This window comes from Chlorocebus sabaeus, chromosome 15, assembly GCF_047675955.1.
Source record: "Chlorocebus sabaeus isolate Y175 chromosome 15, mChlSab1.0.hap1, whole genome shotgun sequence".
Taxonomy (NCBI): domain Eukaryota; kingdom Metazoa; phylum Chordata; class Mammalia; order Primates; family Cercopithecidae; genus Chlorocebus; species Chlorocebus sabaeus.
In genome coordinates, this window is record NC_132918.1 from 1,490,127 (window position 1) to 1,513,451 (window position 23,325).

Consider the following 23,325-nt stretch of genomic DNA (forward strand, 5'->3'; position numbering starts at 1 on the left):
CTCTGACACCAAGAGCCCAGTTTTCCCAAGGGACTCTCCAAAGGGGCGGTGGGCAACAGGATCCAGGGATCCTCCCAGGGTCTATAGTGGGAGGGGTCTCTGGGCAACCTATAAAGGGGGTTTTCTGGATCCCAAGAGTTAGGGGGTGGGTCTGCATAGGGACCTTGCCCAGACAGCCCCTTGGGAGGCCACCTGAAGAAGGGACCCTGGGGATCCTCACCCTCGGCTGCATGGATCGCTGGGGTTTTGAGATATGAGGGGCTCGAAAGTGAACTCCGTGCACCTGCTTGCTTCCCCCTCCACCCTCAACGCTCCACCAAAGGCACCCTTGAGGTTAGAAACCTCCCAGCGAGAGGGAAGGGGACCCTCCCCGCGACAAGGTCCAGGTATTGCTCTCTGAAGACCTTCTAATCGTGTCCGTGCACACATTTCGCAGAAGGGAAAGCGAACACTGAGGAGCTGCGGCTTGAAGCCTGGACGCCGCGTCTCCCTAGCGCAGCAGCCCGGCTGGGCGTGGGACCTTACACGATCCCTTCCCCGGGATGACGCCGGATTCTTTCCAGCATCACCCGGACCCCAGCGAGGCGCCCACAAACAGGGCGTGGGGCCCGGCCGCCCGCGGTAATGACAGGGCCGGCGGCCCGTGGGTGGCGGCGGCGGAGGAAGCTGGAGGGATCTGGCTATTTCTGGTCGGGGCGCACCCGCTGGCCCGGGCCGGGGTTGGCCAGTCGTCCGGGCCCCCAGCTCTGCCCTCCCTCTCGCATCCCCACGAGGGGCGGGGAGAGACGCGGGTTGGCGGGCTCAGGGGGCGGGGGCGCAGGCCGGCGGGGGCGGGGCGTGTCCCGGGACCACCCCCGGCCTCCTCCCACCGCGATCCATTCAGGTCCCTCCACCGCACTCCGTTTGGACCCCAGGCCGCCGGTGCTGTCGCCACTCACGTGAGTCCCGCGGTGCCCCTCCCGCCGCGCCGCCCGTCGGGCATGGACTCGGGCCGGGACTTCCTGACTCTGCACGGTGAGTGCCTGGCCCGCGCGAGGGGGAGACCCTGCAGGGGCTGACGCCTGGAAAGCCGTTCCGGGCCCTGGACAGGGAGCCCCCAGCTCCTTCGGCCGCCTGCACACCACCCCGAGCCCTCCTCTCTGCCCCTTCGCCGGACTGGGAAAATCTCAGCCCGCGGCTCCCTGGGTGGGACTGCCGGGCACGACCCTGGGCGTTTCCAAGCTTGTCCGAGGTCTAGCCCTGGGGGTGGGCGGGCGGTTCGGGTCTGAAGACTTCTCTCCGCCTCGCGGACCCCCTTGTCCTGGTCATGAAAGTCTGAGCTCCACGATCCCGCTCGCACGGAGGGGCGGAGAAGGAAGGAAACAGCATCCGAGAACGACCAAATTCTCCTTGCCCCATCCGGGCCGCCCCAGAGGCTCCCCAAAGCCTGGGCGTGCCTGGACCGCGTCAGGCCGCGCGGGTGTGGCGGAGTAGGGGCTAAGGGGGTGGGGCGAGGAGGTGTGCAAGGTTAACCGTGGTCGGGCCGTGCAGCCTTAACTGCCTAGCGCAGAATAGTCAGCGATGCCCAGGCTGGGAGAAGCAGCCCGATCCCCTCGTTTGCAACCCTCCTCGGGGGACAGGACCAGGTCTCAGCTGGAGCTGCCTGCTCCATCCTTTGTCCAGCGGAGCTTTGTTTCCTCTGATAGGAGCCAGCTCTTTGCCCTTTCGCTGTCCCTCCAGCAGCCAGGGAAGCCTGGGCTCCTGAATGCAGATCTGGAGGCCTTCTGGGAGGCGGGAGGATGGGGAGGGTAACTTTGACTGGGCACCTCTTTGCTCCAGGACAGGCACTTACCCACTCTTGGTGAGCTTGCCCTCCTGCCCCTCCAGATCACTTGCCAGCTCAGCAAACCCTGCTCCTTTCATACCAATTACTGCTTTACTGTATATCCCTCACTTTTTTAGTACCCTTGGGGTTGGAGACTTTAGTGACCACCAACCATCCATCTAAACTGTTCATGGACATAATAGATGGGAAAGAGAAGGGCAGAGTCTTCTAGCCTTCCACTAGAGTCCCCCGGAATTTAGAGGTACTTAGAGATGTTCCCATCAGCCAGCCTCCAGTCTATCTCATGTTCCCAGTTGGCACAGACCCGGTCCTCCTGGCCCAGAGAGACCTTGCTCTGTGCCCAGAGCTGTTGCTTTTACACCAATAGCCTAGGCTCCTTAAAGCCACCTTGTCTAGATGAGTCATGGAGTCCCTGCCCCTTCCAGTGCCCCCTCTTCTTTCTTCAGGCCAGTGGTGTCTTTAGTGCGCCTGCCAGACTAGCAAGAAGGGAGCCTGGGCAGCTGAGAGGACACAGCAGAGACCTCTGCTTTCTCTCTGACACAGCGTCATTCCTTGGCTCCTGTTGGAACAGGCTTCATCCTCAGTGTCTGTGCCTTTGTTCAGTTTCTCTCCTGAGGCAGCCCTGATATCTTTCCCATGGAGGAAGACACATGGAGGCTCAGTCAGGACCTCCCAGTCCTGTGGCATAGGCTTGGCTGCCCTGGCCCACCCCATTTGAGACCAGTCTCCCAAATGCCTAACTCAGTCCAGCCTTTCCTGAAGGGTTGACATGAACACTGTGACCCCAAACTGTTTTCCCTGAAGGCCCTGCCACTTTTAGCTTATCACCCAAAATTACCTCCTTAACTGGCGTCTGTCTACACTGCAAACCAGACAGGGAAATAAGAACCTGTCAAGGAGGATGGTTGGTGGGAGGGAGTAGTCACTGTGCCCTGTGCTGTTCCAGGTTGTCTACACTTGTATTGGAGAGTCTGTATCTGTTTCACAGTGTGGGTGCCCCAGCACTGGATGTGCTGCCGGACCACACTTTCTGGCTTAGGGCTCCACACTCTCTAGAAGGAGCCCAGAGGGACTCCTTCTATTGGCCTGGGGAGCTATGGGGCTCACCTAGATGTGACATGTCCCTTCTGTCCTCACCCCAGATGCATGCAGAGGTAATATAGTTTACTGGCGTAGATTCCGAAAGTAAAGTACCTGGGTTCAAGTCTTGGCTTTCTCATCTCAGACGAATCCCTTGACTTCTCTGTGTGTCAGTTTCCTCATCTGTAAAATGGGGGATAATACCATCTACCTCATAGGGTTGCTATGAAGACTGAATGACATATCTACACAGCAGTTAGAACAGTGCCTGGTACTCAGTGAGAACTATGTTCCTGCAGGAGGCCCCCTCCCCAAGTTTCTATGCCTGATGAGTTGCCATCTATAGTTCTTTGGGAGATGATGGGGGCATCATAAGGTAGTTCCTAGTCAGGGGAAATAGGGCCAGAACTAGATTCAAGAGTGAGCCAGCCAGCTCTTTCCAGTGCCTCTGAAGCCCTCAGACTGACAAGACAGCCTCCATTCTCCTTCCTTCACCTACTTCCTCCACTCGCTATACCTGGACTGGTTTCTCTAGCAGGTTCCCCGATGTGCCCAAAAGAACATCACCTCCCAGGGCCCTCCCCTCACTGAACACCCCCTACATACACACTAACTTTTCCTACACCCAATCCCTTTTGCCCACCGACCCACCCCCCCCCACCCCCGCCCCGCGAGAGGTGCCATTTGTAAAAATAGAAAATAGAGGGACCTCATCTTGGCCCCAGGAGTCCTGGGCTCCAGCCCTATCTTTGTTTCTACTTACTGTGGGTCTGAGAACCATCCATGGGATAGCAATACATATTTCACAGTAGGTGTTGTGAACATAAATACCAATGGGCATAGGAATTCTAGGTTGCCCCAAAAACCAGTCCTCCAAGAGATGATGATTCCAGAACTTTTAGTAAGTTGGGGTGGCCAGCTCCTCACCTACCTATGTTCTAAAGCTGTCTGTCCCTAGGCTTCCAGGCCCATGCTACACAGGCACACACTGATCCACACCAATCTGAACTTTTTGTGCCACAGACCACTTTGGCAGTCAGGTGAAGCCTGTAGACCCTTTCTCAGGATCATGTTTTTATTTATTTATTTATTTATTTATTTATTTATTTATTTATTTATGAGACAGAATCTCGCTGTCACCCAGGCTGGAGTGTAATTTGCACCATCTTGGCTTACTGCAACCTCCGCCTCTCGTGTTCAAGGGATTGTCTTGCCTCACCCTCCGGAGTAGCTGGGATTACAGGCACCCGCCATCACGCCCAGCTAATTTTTGTATTTTTAGCAAAGACGGGGTTTCTTCATGTTGGCCAGGCTGATCTCAAACTCCTGACCTTAAGTGATCCTCCCACCTTGGCCTCCTAAAGTGCTGGGATTACAGGTGTGAGGCACTGCGCCCGGCCAGGATCATGTTTTTAAACACAGAAAATAAAATACATAATAATTCAAAGGAAGCCAATTATTTTGAGATGTTATTCTATCTACAGGTACTTGAGGGGTCTTTGGTCTGGTTAAGAACCCCTGCACAGTTTCTCCATAACACAGGCTCCCTTTGCACTCTGCTTCCTCTCTCCAAAGAAGAATAACTTTTCCGTGTTCATATTTCAGTTCATTTATCTTGTCCATATATTCACCTTGCTAATGATTTATTCTCTCTGGTATGACCTTAGGCAAGTTACTCTGTGCTTCAGTTTCTTGTTATTACTGCTGTGCTTGTCTGTGCCAATAACCGGCTTTGCCAGTGACTCACTGTCAATGCTGGTGACTGGAGCTGCAGTGAAGCGAACTGGGGGAACTATTCAGAGGCTGAGAGTAAAAGAGTGAGTCAGGCCTCTGGGTGGTGTCCTGACCTTGGCACACAGTAGGGGCTCAATAAATAATTACTGGGTGAATGAAAGGGAATTTGTGATGTACACGAAAGGACCCACTGTTCCCGAGCATATTGGCAGCAAAGTTTTGTGCAAAGTTACAGTCGTTCTCATGTATTCATGAAAGCCAGCTTGCGTTAATGGGCTCATTTTAAGATCAGCATTTTTTCAAGAATTTCGTTTGCATCCGGCAGCTTGGGGATGATCACTTTGGTGGTCAAACCGAGAGAAGCAAACAAGCCCACCTGAGGTTCACAAATGAGGCAACAGCAAGCTGAGTCGCAATGAATTAGTTGAGCAATTGAAGTAACATACTTGGCGGGGGCTCGGTGTCTGGCCCAGGCTCTATCCCCGGTCCCGCCTGGCCTCGCCCCATTCAGGTCCCCGCTAGACTGCCGCCCTCCTCCCCCTGGGACTTCCCTCAGCTCTTTCTCCCCAGACTCAACCCTTCGGTTCTGCGCCAGCCTCCAAGGTGGCCTTAGAATTCGCCGCTCAGGCTCCCTGTCAGACTCCGCCCACACTGCCTCCAGGGCCCTGGCTCCGCCCCCGCACCGCCTCCAAAGCCGAGGGCCCGCCCCTCTCTGCCTGGACACCGCCCTTCCAGTGCGGGATCCTCCCAACCTCGCCTCCTGGGCCCCGGCCCCGCCCCCGGGCTGCTTCCTGGGTGTGGCTCTGCCTCCACGTCGCCTCTGGAGCAGAGGCTCCCGGCCTGAGCTCCGCCTCTGGGCCTGACCCCTCCCTCGCCCCGCTGCCTTGGCTCTGGTCCCGCCCCCAGTCCGTTTTCTGGCCTCTGGCCCTCGACACAGATTTGCTTCCTGGGTTATGGATTTGTCCCACTACGCCTCCGCGGGTCCCGGCACCTCCTCGGTCCCGCCTCCTGGGTTCTGGATCCACCCCCTATCCCCACCCACGCCTCGACGCCGCTCTCGCCCCACCTCCAGGGGGCGTTGGTTCCACCCCTCTTGGATGGCCCAGCCTTTTGGGGTCTGACTCCGCCCTCCCTTAGTCCAGATTTTCTTCTGGTCCCGCCTCCTGTGTTCTGACCTCCCCAACCCCTCACTTTATCTGGGTTTCCCTCTCGCCTCACCTTCAGGGGGCATAGGTCCCGCCCCTCGTGCACTAGCTCCGCCTCCTAGGGTCTGACTACCCCCTCGGCCCGGGTTTCCCTCTCGTCCCGCCCCTAGTCCTCCCTGCCACTCCTGGACTCCGCCCTGCTCCCCTCCAGGGCGACAGTTCCGCCCCCTAGACCAGAGCAGTGGGTGTTGTGAGCATAAAACACTGGCGGCAGCACTCACTGTCCTGGATCCTGCTCCACGCAGGCAGGGGCACTGCGGAGCGCCATGCAGTGCCTGGGGATCCGGAGCCGGAGCCGCTCCAGGGAGCTCTACCTGCAGGAGCAGAGCCTTAAGGTGGCGGCGCTCAATGGACGGAGGCTGGGTAAGGGGCGCAGAGCACTCTGAGATCTGCGGGGAATGGGCAGGCAGCTGGAGCAGGACGCCGACCACTTGTCCCTTAACTTGGGGCCATTTGCCTTGGAGCCTTTAATTGGACATGTTTAGTACTTATGTGAGTGTGTGGCCCACTGTGGGGCAGTGTTTGCAGTGGTAGCACGTCGGGGTGAGTACTAGGATAATAAGACACCCCTTCTCATGATTTAACTCAGCCCTTCCAAAGCTCCCCATCCCTTGTCACCTGATGCCCTCCTGTTTACAAATTTCTGAGGCACTGGATGTGTGGCCTGGTGTGTTACAGGTATGACTGTGTAACCAATGAGGTGATCTGCAAGAGTTTGTGCTTCAGTTTGATCCTGTGCGAAAGTGTGCCTGTATGTGATGAGTGTGACAGTGGCGATCTAGTATGGGACCCAGTGCCGACTGAGTAGTTCTGTCACGCCTGTGGTCTGTGGTGGGGCAGTGTGTAATGATGGTGATGGTGTGTAATGTTGTGAAACAAAGTGTGTGACATTGTGGCACTGAGGGTGGCTGCTTGTAACCCAGTGTGACAGCGTGTGATCTGTTGTGATACCGTTCAACGGAGTGTGACTGTATAACCAGTGTGACAGTGGGTGACCCAGGGTGACTGAGTGGTTTTGTCATTCCGTTATGGTGTGTGTGTTATATGGATTTTCTGATGTTCTTACTCTGTGGCCGTGTGTCCCTTCACAGTGGCTGCATAAAGTTTCATAGTGCTGACCCTGTGGGTAAGCTACCTGCTTCTGAGTCCTGACTCCACCATGCAACTTCCTTGAGCCTCAATTTCCTCTTGTGTAAAATGGGAATAATGACAGTGCCTTCCTCAGAGGGTTATTGAGAGAATTAAGTGCATGTGCTAAGAACAGTATCTTATTTAAATATTAGCTATTATTATGGGAGCTGCTATCATCATCATCATGTTCTGGCACTGTATGTTGTGTGGCTATGCGTGACTAAGTGTGACACTGTGCAACTCCCTGTGACAGTGTGTAATTTTGGGGGGCAGTGTGTCATTGTGTGTGGCTCATTGTCTCTTTGAGGTTGTGTGAGTGGTGGTCTAGTGTGTGTCTGTGTATTTGTGTGGCCATATCTGTGTAGCTCTGTATCGCTGTGGGTCCCAGTCCCAGTGTGTCTTCGTTATGCATCACCCTAGGTATAGGGACAGGACTCCTGGCACCTCCCTCAGCTTCCCACTGCAACACCCTGTATGCCCCACCACATGGCAGTCTCACTGTGCACAGCTAGCCTGGGCAGGCTGCAAGGTCAACCCAGGGGCAGCTCAAAGGCCCCTCACCACCACCCTCCCACAGGAGGAGAGGCTATTAGGTTGATGCAAAAGTAATCACAGTTTTTGCTATTGAAAGTAATAGCAAAACCCACAATTACTTTTGGGCCAAACTAATACTATGACTGGGTTGAGTAGGGCTGGGTGAGGGGTGCCACAGACTTTCTGGGTACTAAGGGAGCCAGGGTGGTGGGACAGGCAGTCCAGAAGCTTCAGAAACAGAAGGGCCCCAAATGAGGCTAAGAGATGAGGGCACCTGCCCAGGTTTCCTAATGGTCCAGAGGGCTGTGGCTATCACCTTTCTGGAATTATCACCCTGGAACTGATATCCACCTTTTAGAAACTATTGTTGGCAGCTGGAGGTTTATCTCTGCCTGACTGTAGATAGGGCCACAGCCTGGCTCCAGGACAGGATGAGCATGTCATCTCTTCATGGTGTTTTCCAGAACAGGAGGGTGGTGCTCAACTTCTACTTCCTGGCTCCCAGCTCCATCCCCATATGTGCTGTCAGCAGTGGCTTGCCCTGATGTATGCCCAGCAGGGTGCTGGCAGAGGGCAAGGAGATGTCCCTCTCAGCTTTAGAGGGACATCAGCCTTAGAAGGGATAGTGGAATTCCCCACTGGAGGCCGGAGGTGGCCCGGTCCTCTGGCAGCCTGGGAACTCCCTTCTCCCTCCTCTTGTCTCAGGCTCCTCAGACACAGCCAGTAGTTGGGAATATTCTATCAGAGCCCCCTTCTTTTCCACTGGGACTCCCCTTGGGCTAAGAGGGAGCTGCTCACAGTAAGGCAGAACAGCTCATCAAGTGGGTGGACAGACCTGGGAGAAAGGTGGAGGAAGGTCACATCAGACTGTCACCCCCGAAGAGGCCCAGGGATGCCTCCCCCATGCTGTTCTTAGCCCAGGGCTGAAGGGGGAACAAAAGCAGAAAGAGGGAAGGGAGTTGCCTAAAGCTATAGGAGGTGGATGTTAGCACTGGCCTCTGTTCTGACTGGAAGCAGGAGACTGGGGAGGGATAGAGATGTGTGAGCGATTGAAGGCTGGGGAAGTGGTCCAGAGGGTTCTGTGAGCCCTGAAGATATGTGGGACAGGCTGGCTGGGGGAGGGGGCATGGATAAAATGGGAGAGGCCATCCATTGTTGGGGATCTGGGCTCAGAAAAGAAAAGGCCTGTGGCTTTGTGAGGGCTTCCCCACGTAGGCTTAGGCTCAAGACCCTCAGACTAGACACTTGAAGTCCGGAGGCTGCCACTGTGCTGGAGCACAGGACAGAGATTGCAGATGGGTCACGTAGCTCTGGGGAGAGAAGTGAAGTGGCTGATTGGCTCTCAGCAGAGCTGGCTGCTGGACTATATGTGGCTAGGGTGATACACACACACATATGCCCTTATAGATGTTTCTATGTTACACCAGTGGGTTACTCAGGGTTGGGGTCACTTTTATCAACTTTATCAGTTGGTGCAGGACCTGCTGGGTGGTGAAGGCTCTGACATCCTTTTGGTGCCTCCAGTCTGGGCCTGGTAGGACTGAGGGCATTGCATCTTTGGGAGCCCACGCCTCTGAGAGCAGCAAAAGAGTGGGGCAGGACTGGGGCAAGCAGCCAGGCTCCTCTCTGTGGGCTCTGGGACAGGACCTGCTCAGCTTCGGAAAGGGATGCACTATACCTTAAAGCTGCTGTATCCTGGCCAGGCACGGTGGCTCTCACCTGTAATCCCAGCACTTTGGGAGGCCAAGGCGGGCGGATCACGAGGTCAGGAGATTGAGACCATCCTGGCTAACACGGTGAAACCCCATCTCTACTAAAAATACAAAAAATTAGCCTGGCATTGTGGCTGAGGCAGGAGAATGGTGTGAACCCAGAAGGCGGAGCTTGCAGTGAGCCGAGATCTCGCCACCGCACTCTAGCCTGGGTGACACAGCAAGACTCCATCTCAAAAAAGAGAAAAAGCTGTTGTATCCTGAGGGGTCCCAGACTCTGGGCACTCTGAGATGGGGCTGGGGCAGCGAGGGACAGGGCCATCCCAGCAGGCCAAACACAGGCTACAGTGGACTCATCTGTCTCTTCTTGGGGCAAGGATCAGAGATCCACCATGTGGGCTCAAGTCAGAGGTGGGGGGGACAGCAAGGGTAAGGGTGGCAGAGATGGGCACAAGGGTCCCACAGTAACCACAATGTTAACACCAAGAACCCCAACTGCCATTATCTCAGGGCCTGCACAGATTCAGGCATCATCTCATTGAACCTAGAACTTCCCTTTGAGGTGGTTGCTATTATTATCTCCATTTCATAGACAGGAAAGCAGAGGCCCAGCAGCATGAAGTCCCTTGCCCAGGTCACACAGCTTGTTGGGAAGGGCACATGAACCTAGGCACAAATGATTGTGGAGCTATTGGAGTTGGGACATTGTTTGGCTCCATGACGCTCTGGGGTCCATTTCTCTCTGTGTCTGTCCCCCTTTTGTCTCCCTGCCTTGCCTAACCTTTTGATCCCAGCTTTCTTCAGTTCACTCTGACCCCTAAGTGTGACCGGGAGGGGCTCACCTAATCTTTCAAAACTATCTTTCAGAACATTTCTTAGGGACCTGGTCCTCTAGGAACCAGGGGTTCTTGAATTAGCTGCCTTTCTTTTGTTCATTCAGCTGTGGGTGGTAGGTCACAGTGTATAAGTATGGCCTCGGGGGGGCAGGTGTCCCGTTTGCATGGTCGCCTTAGCTGGCAATCAGGGATGACTTCCTGGAGGAAGGCAGGCACTGGGAGCAGGCTGGAGTGTGGGTGGAGGAGGGAGGAGTAAACAGAGCTGAGGATGAGGCTTGGTGAAAAGTGGGCTCTGAGAGGGTCCAGAGGTGGGCACGGCCAGTGTGGGGCCTAGGGCATCAGGGAAACCAGTGGAGAAGGTGGCATCTTACTGGCTTTGATCCCCAGGCCTGCAGGATGATGAGGATCTACAGGCCCTGCTGAAGGGCAGCCAGCTCCTGAAGGTGAAGTCCAGCTCATGGAGGAGAGAGCGCTTCTACAAGTTGCAGGAGGACTGCAAGACCATCTGGCAGGAGTCCCGCAAGGTCATGCGGACCCCGGAGTCCCAGCTGTGTAAGTGCCCTGGGATCACAGGGGAGGGGATAGAGTGTGGAATCTGCTCAGGGCTGGGTAAATATAAACGTCACTTGTGGATCAAAACCACAGATGGGGAAACTGAGGCCTGGCCTGGTGGGGCATAGGTCATTTGTACAACCTGAACTGCCAATGGGGAAACTGAGGTTGGCTGGTGCTGGGGAGCGGGGCCAGTTAAATTGCCTGTCGGGAAATTGAAGCCTAGTCGGGGTTGGAAAGGGCAGTCATGGAACGAGGACCACAGATGGAAATGGCAAAGCTTTTGAGGGATGGGGATACTTAACCATGACCACAGATGGGGACAGCCAGGTTCAGAAGCAGGGAGAGAGCTGGACAGTGTTGCCTGAACTCACAGGCCTCCGCCCAGGCATTTGTGAGGAGGGAAATTGGGCGGATTAGGACTCCAGGTGTGGTGAAGGCAAAAGCCAGGCCCAAGGTCCAGGCAGATAAGGTACTTCTGGGGTTGAGTGGCCAGGGTGGGAGCTGGGGCCACAGGAGGCAGCTCCTCCCTGGGACTGGAGCTGCAGGAGGGGTGTTAGGGCAGAGCAGGACTGGGACACACAGAGAGAGGCCACTGCTGGGGAGCGCTTGTGGGTCTGAGAGCTTTCTGGAAGCTTCTAAAAAGTCCAAGGAACCCAAGTCTCAGGCCACAAATAGAGCCTCCTGCAATGCCTCAGGGAGAAGAAAGCTCTGCTCACTTCTGCCCTTTAAGGGAAAGAATTCCCTAAAGATCCTATAAAGTGAGATGTCTCCTTCTATACCTTTACTTGGTGAGGAAATTTGAGGCTGATGCTTACGATTGAACAATGATAGAAATGTTCTATATCTGCACTGTCCAGCATGGGAGCCACTAGCCACTTGTGGCTATCGATTGAGACCTTGAAATTGGCTAGTGTGACTGCCGAACTGAATTCCCACTCTTATTTAATTTTAACTAATTTATATTTAAATAGCCCCAGATGGCTGGTGGCTACTGAATTGGACAGTGCATATAAATCATTGCAGCCTGGGTTTCACGTAGTCAAGAACCCTGGAGATCCCTCGCCTGTTCTCCTGCCATTGGCTGAGGTGTGGGTGGGGAGATGGGGGGCAGGTCTATGGGGAGTGAGACTGGACATGGGTGATAAGCCCAGGTAGGAGGAGAGCATAAGGAAGGGGAGGATCCACCGCTGAGGGTGCCCCAGGAGGGTGCCTTTCACCCAGAAAGGGTCTGCCTGGCCTCAGGACACTGGACAGGACCCTGAGAAGGTATGGCCTGGCAGCCTGTGGCCTGTGGAGGGGCTGAAGGTAAGGCAGGACGGGAGCAGGACCAGTTGCGGAGAGCCTTGGGGCTCTCCACACAGTCCTTGGGGCTGTGTGCCATGGAAGATTTCCGAGCAGGGCAGGGCAGGGGAGGGTCTGAGGGGTAGGGGCTCCAGAACATTCTGAGGAAACCACACACACACACGGAGCCCCAGCTCAGCCTGCTACCACACAGTACAGGAGTGACCGCCTGACCTTTTCTGTCTGTGGCGCCAGACAGGCTCCTTCGTGGGGCTCTTGCCCTGATATGGGATTTCCTGTTAGATGCTGGCGGGTGGGGAGCACAGTGAGAACGAGATCTTATGCTCTGAGCCCTGGGGGTTCCTTGGAGCCCACCTACCTACCGCTACATATGCATGACTCCCAGTGTGTACCTAGCTCTTGGGAAGTGTGAAGCGGGAGACAGAGGAGTGGAAGACCCAGGCCTTGCCTTGTAGGAACCACATTTGGGCTGGTGAGAGGAGGACCTTGTATTGCAACAGCTGTGAGCAGATGGGCAGGAAGGGCATTGCAGGCAGGAGGCCCCATGTGAGCCAAGGTGCAGGGTGAGGAGGAGGAACAGGCATGAATGGGAGGCTGAGGGGCTGCGTCCTGCCAGAAGGAGGGGCTGCAGGGAGCCAGGTCCAGGGTCAGGGAGCCAGGTGTGCGCAGCTATGGAGCAAGGCCTGAGGGGGCTTTCTGCCAGTCAGACACCTGAGACGGGGCTCGTGCTGCACCTGCTGTGTTGGCTGCCTCCCTTCTCTGGGTGAGCGGTGAGACTGTTGTCTTCAATTGCTCTTTACCCTCTGGGAAACAGAGGCCAGGTGAGGGAGGCCTGGAATAGCTTCCCCTTCTGCCCAGTTTTCTTTGGCTCTGCTTCCAGCTTTTTAAGTCTCCCCAATCCTGCCACTACTACCCACCCTCATAACTCTGGTTCCCAGAGGCCAAAGGTGTTATCAGAAGTGAAGGCATCTGGAGTTTCTCTCTGTGTGGGTAAGGGCGCTGGCCTTGGGGCGTTCCATGGCTCAGGCTTCCTGTTTTCATTCCTGCCCCAGGCAGCTGCAGCTGACCCTGTGTGCGGCCGTGTGGGTCACCAGGGACTGCAGGCAGAAGGATTAAGCAGTGCTATCCTCTGTCCCCGAGATAGCCCTGGGCTCATGTGTCCCACTCCTCAAAGCCTGCAGCCCAGGCTGGCACATGCTACATTTGTGGGCCCTGCAGGTGGCTAGGAGGCCCCTGGATACTCAGAGTGAATGGGCACAGGGAGGGACAGGTGGACTTCAGCTAGAACCATCTAGGAGCCTGGACAGATGGATGAGGATGGCTCAGGATGGGGGCGTGGCAGGGGCAAAGCCTGGATCCTACTGCTGGGAGGCAGAGCATGAGCCTGGCTGGAAGAACTGGCTCCTGGCCAGGCCATGGAGGGCACATTGGAAGCGGGGGTAGACAGGGCCTGGCATCTCCCTGAAGCTTGGAAGGCTGGGCTGTGAGGGGAGGGCCCTCCCCTTGGCTCTTCTAAGGGCAGATTGATGTAATCTCTCAGACCCCTTCAGGGCACCCTCCAGTTTGCCTCTTGGGATTGGGGAAGGCAGAGTCTTCCTGTATCCCCTGCCAAGGGGCTCCCTGAAGTCAGGATACACACAGCTGCACAGAGGACATGACTCTGTCTCCTCTCCCATTCAGGGCTTCTCCCTCTGTCTTCAGCCCTCTGTCTATAGACCCCAGGGCTGGGGCTAACTGAGGGTGGTTCCAGTCTCTTGAATGTTCGGGAGAGGGGCCCAGTGGCTCTTGTGGCTTTGTCGGGTCAGGACAGACCTAAAGTCCAATACAGTCAGAAGGGTGTGTGGCCCTTCTCTGTCATGGGCCCCATACTCCGGAGTGGTCTGTCTGCATCTCTAAGAGCCCGGCCCTGCCCTAGTCCTCTCCCTGGGGCCCCGCACCCCCCATCACTGAGAGAGCAGGCCTGGGGTCCCAGGTGCCCTTTCCGCTGCTAAAGTCTGTCTTTCTTTCACTCTCTGTCCCTCCCTGTGCGTCTCCACTGTGCCTGCAATGACCGTGTCTCATGCTCTGGCTCCCCCTCAGTTTCTGTCTTCCTTTCTCCTTTTTGTCCCCCCTTATCTGACCTTCTGCCCCTCTCCTTTCCCTCTGGACTCAAGGCCTGAACTCTGGTCCTGGCTCTGTGTCTCCAAGCCATGCCCCTCTCCACTGTGGCCTTGGCCATGTCAGGGTCAGGGACTGACCTCACAGCATTCTCTCCCTCTCTTCTCCACCGTCCCCCTCTCGCAGTCTCCATCGAGGACATTCAGGAGGTGCGAATGGGGCACCGCACGGAGGGTCTGGAGAAGTTCGCCCGTGATGTGCCCGAGGACCGCTGCTTCTCCATTGTCTTCAAGGACCAGCGCAATACACTAGACCTCATCGCCCCCTCGCCAGCTGATGCCCAGCACTGGGTGCTGGGGCTGCGCAAGATCATCCACCACTCAGGCTCCATGGACCAGCGGCAGAAGCTACGGCAGTATCCTTTTGGTGGCAGTGGGTCCAGGCCTGGCTTATGGGCACTGGCTGTGGTTATCCCCAGGGCAACCTGGGTATGGAAGGTGGTTTAGGTACTTTGGGCTGCCATAACAAAATATCATAGACTAGGTGGCTTAATTTATTTTCTTACAGTGTGGAGGCTGGAAGTCCAAGGTCAGGGTGCCAGTGCGGTCAGAGCCTGGTGAGGGCTGTCTCCTTTGCTGGCAGATGACTGTCTTCTTGCTGTGTCCTCACATGGTGGGGAGACAGACTAGGTTCTCTGCCATCTCTTCTTGTAAGGACACTAATCCCAGCACGGGTGCCCCACCCTCATGACCTCATCTCAACCAAGTTATCTTCCAAAGGCCTTGTCTCCAAATATGATCACGTTGGGCATTGGGGCTTCAACATATAAATTTGGTGAGTTGGGGGGTTGGGTATACAATTCAGAAGGGAAGGAGGGAAGGTACACGAAGCCCTCTTTGGTCTAGTCTGACCAGAGCCCAAATAGCTCTGCTGCTCCTGATACTCCGTGTCCCCGTCTGTCACCAGCGTGGAGTTGGGGGTCTGAGGAGCCTGAGGGGAGCAGCCTGCTGCAATGGGAGACCAGTCTTGGGTGTTTGAATCATGTTTTCTGGAGTTACTACATGATTTCCCTCTGGGAGTTGGGAGGCCATAGTACCCTCCTGTGCCATTCTTTGGGGAGTGATCAAGTTCCCCTGGGTGTGGTGTGTAGGCCAGTCTGTGGGCTCAAAACAAATTAACTTCAACATTTAGTTACACAGTGACACACTGGTTTATGATTCGAGGTGGTCAGGCTTCTGGCACGTACGGATTAGGGTGGAGCCAGCTCTCCCCATTTTTTATGGCACCTTTATTGAGTATCATTCACATACCATATAATTAACCCATTTAAAGTGCTGAACCTGATTTAGTGCTTTTTAGTATATTCATAGAGTTGTGCAGCCATCACCACAATCAATTTTAGCACATTTCCATCACCCCAGAAAGAAATCCTGTACCCGTTAGCAGTCACTCCCCGTTTCACCTCAACCACCAGCCCTCGACAGCCACTTACCTACTTTCTGCCTCTATACTTTCCTGTTCTGGGCATGTTACAGAAACAGAATCATGGAGTCTTTTGTGACTGACTTCTTTCATTTAGCATGATATTTGCAATGTTCATCCATGTTGTAGCCTGTGTCAGTATTTCATTGCGTCTAGTAATATGCTGTGTATGGATAGACCACATTTTATTTATCTCTTCACCAGGTGACGGACATTTAGACTGTTTCCACTTCGGGGCTTTTATAAGAATGCTGATATTAACATTTGTGTATAAGTTTTGGTGTGTATATATGTTTTCATTTCTCTTGGAGTAGAATCGCTGGGTCATATGGTAACTATGTTTAACCTTTTGAGAAACTGCCAAACTGTTTTCCAAACAGGCTGCATCAATTTACATTCCCACCAGCAGTATACGAGGGTTTCAGTTTTCTATGTCCTTGACAACACTACATCTTTCTTTTTGATTATAGATACCCTGTGGGTATGAAGTGGTATCTCATTGTGATTTTGATTTGCATTTCCCTAATGATTAGTGATATTGAGCATTTTTCCATGTATGTTTATGTATCTTCTTTGGAGAAATAGCTATTCAGGTCCTTTGCCCATTTTTTGGATCATTTATCTTTTTATTATTGAGTTGTAAGAGCTCTTTATATATTCTAGATACAAGTCTTTTATGAGATTTATGCTTGCAAATAATTTCTCCATTCTGTGGGTTGTCTTTTCTCTTTCTTGATGGGTTTTTTAAAGATAGAAAAGTGAAACAGTGAGAGTGGAGAAGGAACAAAGAAATCTGGAACTGCTTGTGATCAGTAGTTGTAAACACCCCTGCACTCAGACCAGACTCTTCATATTCTTTGAAGCGTAAAAGTTTTTGGTTTTGATGAAGTGTAATTCATATACTTTATTTCTTTTGTTATTTATGTTTTTTGGCATCCTCTTCAGGAAGGCTTTGCCTAATCCAAAGTGCTGGGATTACAGCAGTGAGCCACTGCGCCTGGTCTGAGTTCTCAGTTTTACTCTGTTTGTCTAGATGTCTGTCCTTGCACCACTACCACAATATTTTGGTTTCTGTAACTTTGTAGTAAGTTTTGAAATAAGGAAGTGTGAGTTCTCTAAATTTGTTTCTGTTTTTGTTTTTTTTTTTTTTTTTCAATATTACTTTAGCTATTCTGGGTCCCTTGAGTTTCTGTATGAATTTTAGGATTAGCCTGTCAATTTCTGCAAAGAAGCCAGCAAGATTTTGATAGGGATTATATTGAATGTATAGATCAATTTGGAGTATATTCCCAGTATAGTAATGTCAAGTCTTCCGATCCATGGACATGTAATGTCTTTCCATTATTTATGTCTTCTTTCATTTTTTTCAACAGCGCCTTATGGTTTTCCAGGTTTTGCCCTTAAACAATTTCTTTAAAAGTATTTTATTCACTTTGCTGCTACTGTAAATGGAAATGTTTTCTTAATTTCACTTTAAATTTTTCATTGCTGGTGTATATCCACTCCTTAGGGGACACATTTTGAGCCCTGTTAATTTCCTCTTCTGTGTGCTTTTGAGCCTCTGAAAGACTTTTAAGTGCGATTTCTCAATGGCACATCTGCCTGATTCTGAGCTTTTTAAAAAGCCCAATTCTGTGGCATTTTTGTCATAATCACACCTTTGGCAGAGCCTTGACCTTAAACAATCTCATGCCCTCTGCAGAGTCCTGCTGCCTAGACCTTAAGCTCATACAGCCATTCTAATTTATAGTGCCTATACTCAGCGAAGCATTATACAGCCATTAAAGCTGTTTCTGGAGACTGCGCTAACACAGGGAAATAATTATGATATAATGTTACACAGAAAATGGACTACAAATGTATGATTTCCACTATTTTTGGCAGATGCATCATTAGGCAAATTAAAATCCAGAAAGGCTGGGCTCAGTGTCTCACACCTCTAGTCCTAGCACTTTGGGAGGCTGAGGCAGGTGGATAGCTTGAGCTCAGGAGTTTGAAACTAGTCTGGGCAACATGGCAAAACCCCGTCTCTACAAAAAATACAAAAATTAGCCAGCCATGGTGGCTTGCACCTGTAGTTCCAGCTCCTTAGGAGACTGAGGCGGGAGGATTGTTTGAGGCCGCAGTGAGCCATAATCACGCCACTGCACTCCAGCCTGGGCAACAGAGTGAGACCCTGTCTCAAAAAACCAAATAAATAAATTAAACTGCAGAAAAAAAATTAGGAGGAAAATGCAAATATCAGAAGCTTCTGGAGGAGGTAGGTGGATCTTTAAAACTTCATTCTAGGCCAGGCACGGTGGCTCACACCTATAATCCCAGCACTTTGGGAGGTCAAGGCGGGCGGATCACTTGAGGTCAGGAGTTCAAGACCAGCCTGGCCAACATGCTGAAACCCCATCTCCACTAAAAATACAAAAATTAGCCAGGCATGGTAGCATACGCCTGTAATCCTAGCTCCTCAGGAGGCTGGAGCAGGAGAATTGCTTGAACCCAGGGGCCAGAGGTTGCAGTGAACCGAGATCGCGCTAATGCACTCTAGCCTGGGCGACAGAGCAAGACTCCATCTCCAAAAAAAAAAAAAATTCTAACACATATTTTCCAAATTGTATATATGGGTATATATGTGGAAAAGAATAATTATGGCAGAAAGTCAGGTGAAAAAAATTCAAGTTCAGAATGGTCCAGCCAAGCACAAGATTCGTGTGCTGAAGGCTGTTTAGCAGGTGGTATATCCATTTCTTTAGTGTTGGATATTTATTATTATATATTGTATGTTGAAAACCAGTCCAGATGACTCATATCTGTAATCCCAGCACTTTGGGAGACCAAAGCAGGAGGACTGCTTGGGCCTAGGAGTTTGAGATTAGCCTGGGCAACACAGGGAGACCATGTCTCTACCAAAAAAAAAAAAAAGGCCAGGCATAGTGGTATGGTGTACACCTGTAGCGGGAGAATCACTTGAGCCTGAGAGGTCAAGGCTGCAATGAGCTGTGATTGTGCCACTGCACTCCAACCTGGGCGACAGAGTGAGATCTTGTAAAAAAAAAAAAAAAAAAAAAAAAAGAAAAAAAGAAAAGGAAAGAAAGAAAGAAAGAAAAAAAGAAAGGAAAGAAAGAAAGAGAAAGAGAAAAGGAAAACCAGAAGAATGTACTTTGGAATGTTAATAGTACTTATCCCTAGGTGATAGACTATGGGGGATTTGTTTGCTTGTTTACTTTTCTGCATTTTCTAAATTGTCTACAGTGGGCCCTTTTATAGTAAGAAAATAAATGTTTTTAAAAATTTGAAAGGTTTGAAAACCAGCAAATAGAAAAAGATCCCTTAATGGGATGTAACATTTTCCTCTGAAGAGGCCACTGAAACGTGGATGTGTAGTAAGTCAGGCCTGCAGGGAGCTGTGGCTATAGGTGGCTTCAGCTGGAGTCATCCATGGCTCTGGCTGGGACCTTGGTGGGTTCCAGGACTCCTGGGTTCTTTCCTTACTTCTTGCCCAGCTGGATTCACTCCTGCTTGCGAAAAGCTGACAAGAACAAGGACAACAAGATGAGCTTCAAGGAGCTGCAGAACTTCCTGAAGGAGCTCAACATCCAGGTGGACGACAGCTATGCCCGGAAGATCTTCCGGGTGAGGCAGGAAGTAGGGGCTGGGGCTGCCTGTCCATGGGGCCCTTGACCCCGGCCCAAGGCCTGCTCTGAGCCCACCCGGCTGTCCTGGCTCTGTAGGAGTGTGACCGCTCCCAGACAGACTCCCTGGAGGACGAGGAGATTGAGGCCTTCTACAAGATGCTGACCCAGCGGGTGGAGATCGACCGCACCTTCGCCGAGGCCGCGGGCTCAGGGGAGACTCTGTCGGTGGATCAGTTAGTGACGTTCCTGCAGCACCAGCAGCGGGAGGAGGCCGCAGGGCCTGCGCTGGCCCTCTCCCTCATTGAGCGCTACGAGCCCAGCGAGACTGGTGAGAGCCTGACCAGGGCCTGCCACCTGCAGTCCCAGTACCGCACTGGCCGGGAGACCCCTGGGGAGACTGCAGCAAGGAGGGAGCTGGAGGGAAGGGGCTGCCTCAGCCAGCCCCGCGCCCCTGCTCAGCACTTTCCAGTCCCATGAAAGCCGGCAGATGAGAGACAGGGCTGCGGCATCCCTGCCCTTCCCTGGTCCTGTTTCCCTCTTAGCACTTCCTTCAGGGGGCTTTGAGAGCCTCTTCTTCAAGAAACCAGAGAGATGGCTGAAAAGCAGATGCTACTCCTGCTTCCTTTTTTGTGCTCATTCTGGGCCAGCTTTGAGATGTGATAGAGCAGAGAAGATGGGGCCCTGCTCTGGAGGGGGTTCCAGTCTGGGGGTACAGAGAACGGGGAGATGACGCCCTGTCCTCAGAGGTCTTAGAGTGTGCAGACAGGGGAGGAGGAGGAGATGGGGCCCCACTCTGGAGTAGCCACAGTCTAGTCGAGAGCCTCAGACTTATCCTAATTCCAAGAGCTCTGGAAGACTGGCTCAGGACAGGCAGGCAAGCGGGTTCAGAGGGCTCCTCTGTCCAGATGGGTGGGCAGCTGGAGGCTGGCTCTGATTGGCAGTGGCCTCCTCCCTCCCAGCCAAGGCGCAGCGGCAGATGACCAAGGATGGCTTCCTCATGTACTTACTGTCAGCTGACGGCAGTGCCTTCAGCCTGGCACACCGCCGCGTCTACCAGGATATGGGCCAGCCGCTTAGCCACTACCTGGTGTCCTCTTCGCACAACACCTACCTGCTGGAGGACCAGCTCGCCGGGCCCAGCAGCACTGAGGCCTACATCCGGTGCTGTCCAGGGAAGCCTTGGGGCGGGAATCTGGGTGGGACCCAGGACGGGACTTGGAGGGTCCTAGCTGCCACCCTCCCCTCAGGGCACTGTGCAAAGGCTGCCGCTGCCTAGAGCTCGACTGCTGGGACGGACCCAACCAGGAACCAATCATCTACCACGGCTATACTTTCACTTCCAAGATCCTCTTCTGCGATGTGCTCAGGGCCATCCGGGACTACGCCTTCAAGGTGGGCGTGCCCCTGGCAGGTGAGGAGTGGGATGCTAGGGTGGCCCACCACTCCTAATGTGCCCTTGGGCCTCCAGGCATCCCCCTACCCCGTCATCCTGTCCCTGGAGAACCACTGCACCCTGGAGCAGCAGCGCGTGATGGCGCGGCACCTGCAAGCCATCCTGGGCCCCATGCTGTTGAACCGGCAGCTGGATGGGGTCACCAACAGCCTGCCCTCCCCTGAGGTGTGTGGTGGGGATGTGGGATCCCAGGGGGAGGGTGGGGAGCCTGGCCGGGAGGCTAGGTGTGTCCTGACCAGTTGCCCCTCCACCCCTAGCAACTGAAGGGGAAGATCCTGCTGAAGGGGAAGAAGCTCGGGGGGCTCCTGCCTCCTGGAGGGGAGGATGGCCCTGAGGCCACTGTGGTGTCAGACGAAGATGAGGCTGCTGAGATGGAGGATGAGGCAGTGAGGAGCCGCGTGCAGCACAAGCCCAAGGTTTGAGGGGGAGCTGTGGGGTGGGGCAGCCCGGGCCTTCCCCATCCCCTCAACCCTGGGAGGTCTGCCTTGTCTCAGTTCTCTGTGGCTGCCATTCAGACCCTCTGCCCCGCTCTCTCTGTCTGTCTCCTATCTCTCCGTGCCTGGGTTTCTGGCTTTCTCAGTGCCTACCCTGCCCCAACCACTGAATCTAACCCGGGCCTTCCCGTGGCCCCCAGGAGGACAAGCTCAGGCTAGCACAGGAGCTCTCTGACATGGTCATTTACTGCAAGAGCGTCCACTTTGGGGGCTTCTCCAGTCCTGGTACCCCTGGACAGGCCTTCTACGAGATGGCATCCTTCTCTGAGAACCGTGCCCTTCGACTGCTCCAGGAATCAGGTGAGGCCTGGCTCCCCACTACTCCTCTGCTGTGTTACAGAGAGAACTGGCAGGGCAGTGCTCAGGCCTCACCAGGAGGCCTCCACTGCGACTGAATCACACCTCCCCTCAGGAAACGGCTTTGTCCGCCACAATGTGGGGCACCTGAGCAGAATCTACCCGGCTGGATGGAGAACAGACTCCTCCAACTACAGCCCCGTGGAGATGTGGAACGGGGGCTGCCAGATCGGTATGGGCTGGCTGGGGCTGGAGGAGGCCTGGAGGAGGGTTTCAGTCCCAAGGTGGGCAGCCTAGAGCTCGAAGGCCATGCAGTGGAGCTCTGAGGACCCGAGCAGGGTCTAATGCAGGGGCCTGTGGAGCCGGTAATATCCGTCTGGAAATATCTGCCCACCAGCACATCCCAGTGTCTGAAACCTCATTAACACACTAGCCCTTTGATTTCTGACATGAGGAATGGAAGGCGTGGTTAGCGTTGTGGGTCACTGAGGGTGGCAGGTGGGCAGCAGGCATTGGAGTGATGCTGTGCCCTGATAACTCACCATGTGACCCTAGGCCTCAGTGTACCCTGAGCAGGCTGTGCTCTAGGGCCCCAGGGCCAACCCACAGCCTGCGACTGCTCTGTCCTGCCTGTAGTGGCCCTGAACTTCCAGACACCTGGGCCAGAGATGGACGTGTACCAGGGCCGCTTCCAGGACAACGGGGCCTGTGGGTACGTGCTGAAGCCCGCCTTCCTGCGAGACCCCAACGCCACCTTTAACCCCCGCGCCCTGGCTCAGGGGCCCTGGTGGGCACGGAAGCGGCTCAACATCAGGGTACGCCGGACCCAGGAGGGATAGGTGCCGATGGGCCTCCCTTCCCCACTACCACTCCTGAACTGTCCATTGTCCCCTGCCTTTCCTCAGGTCATTTCAGGGCAGCAGCTGCCAAAAGTCAACAAGAATAAGAATTCAATCGTGGACCCCAAGGTAACAGTGGAGATCCATGGCGTGAGCCGGGACGTGGCCAGCCGCCAGACTGCTGTCATCACCAACAACGGTAGGTGCTGGGCCGGGCTGGGCTACTAGGCTGGTGTCCATGCTGTTGATATGGTGCCTGTCCCCCTAGGTTTCAACCCATGGTGGGACACGGAGTTTGCGTTTGAGGTAGTTGTGCCTGACCTTGCCCTCGTCCGCTTCTTGGTGGAAGATTATGATGCCTCCTCCAAGAACGACTTCATTGGCCAGAGTACCATCCCCTTGAACAGCCTCAAGCAAGGTGAGTGTCAAGAGAAGGGGACGGCCAGGTTGGCGGGAAATAGGCCCTGGTATCTCTTGGGCTGGGGCTGGCTGTCCCTTGAAGCATCCCCTGAGTGACCGAAACTCTCTGTGTTCCCTCCTGCCTGTCCACCCACCAGGATACCGCCATGTCCACCTCTTGTCTAAGAACGGGGACCAGCATCCATCAGCCACCCTCTTTGTGAAGATCTCCCTCCAGGACTAGGCTGGAGGAAGCCAGGAGGGTCCCCCCTGAGTGGGCTGGGCCCTCTGTCCACACGTGGGGACAGGGCTGGTGTGGCTGCTCCCAGCCTCTTGCTCAGAGCTAGGCCCCCAAACTGCCTTCAGCTCTAACATAGTGTCTGCTGCTGCCTCCCTGGGGACCAGGAGCTAGCCCAGTCCCTGGAGCTGTCCTTCATTCCGTTAGGAACAACACTGCAGCCCTCTCCACCCTCTGGCCGGCCGGTGGTCAAGGGTTTTTATAAAAATCACGGTAAGATTAAGCCTTGTGGTCTCTTTACCTGGATGCCAGAAAAATCCCCTGTGAAGCGTGTGTGTGTGTGTGTGTGTGTGTGTGTGTGTCCCCATGTCCTAGAGTGCTGGAGCCTCAGCACCTCACTCTCTACCTGCCTTGCACACAGTTGAGTAGGGCGGGGGGTATCATCTGGAGAGACCAATGAGAAATAAACCCCTCTGTGGGGTG

The 23,325-nt window shown here is 54.1% G+C and overlaps 1 protein-coding gene across 2 annotated transcripts; it reads left to right on the forward strand.

Annotated features, from left to right (window-relative positions):
* The first annotated feature begins 855 nt into the window (after positions 1–855).
* On the forward strand, positions 856–23,125 carry PLCD1 (phospholipase C delta 1). 2 transcript variants are annotated; one of them, XM_007971765.3, is made up of 15 exons: positions 856–1,014; positions 10,445–10,609; positions 14,198–14,426; positions 18,991–19,120; positions 19,219–19,450; positions 20,082–20,283; positions 20,370–20,514; positions 20,591–20,740; positions 20,833–20,991; positions 21,210–21,369; positions 21,482–21,598; positions 22,003–22,181; positions 22,272–22,404; positions 22,474–22,623; positions 22,763–23,125. In XM_007971765.3, the coding sequence occupies exons 1-15, from the start codon at positions 981–983 to the stop codon at positions 22,846–22,848; spliced, it is 2,271 nt and encodes a 756-aa protein (XP_007969956.3). In that variant the 5' UTR covers positions 856–980; the 3' UTR covers positions 22,849–23,125. The 2 variants fall into 2 exon arrangements, with proteins under 2 accessions (XP_007969956.3, XP_007969957.3); XM_007971766.3 differs by lacking the exon at positions 856–1,014 and adding an exon at positions 6,007–6,207.
* The last annotated feature ends 200 nt before the right edge of the window (positions 23,126–23,325 follow it).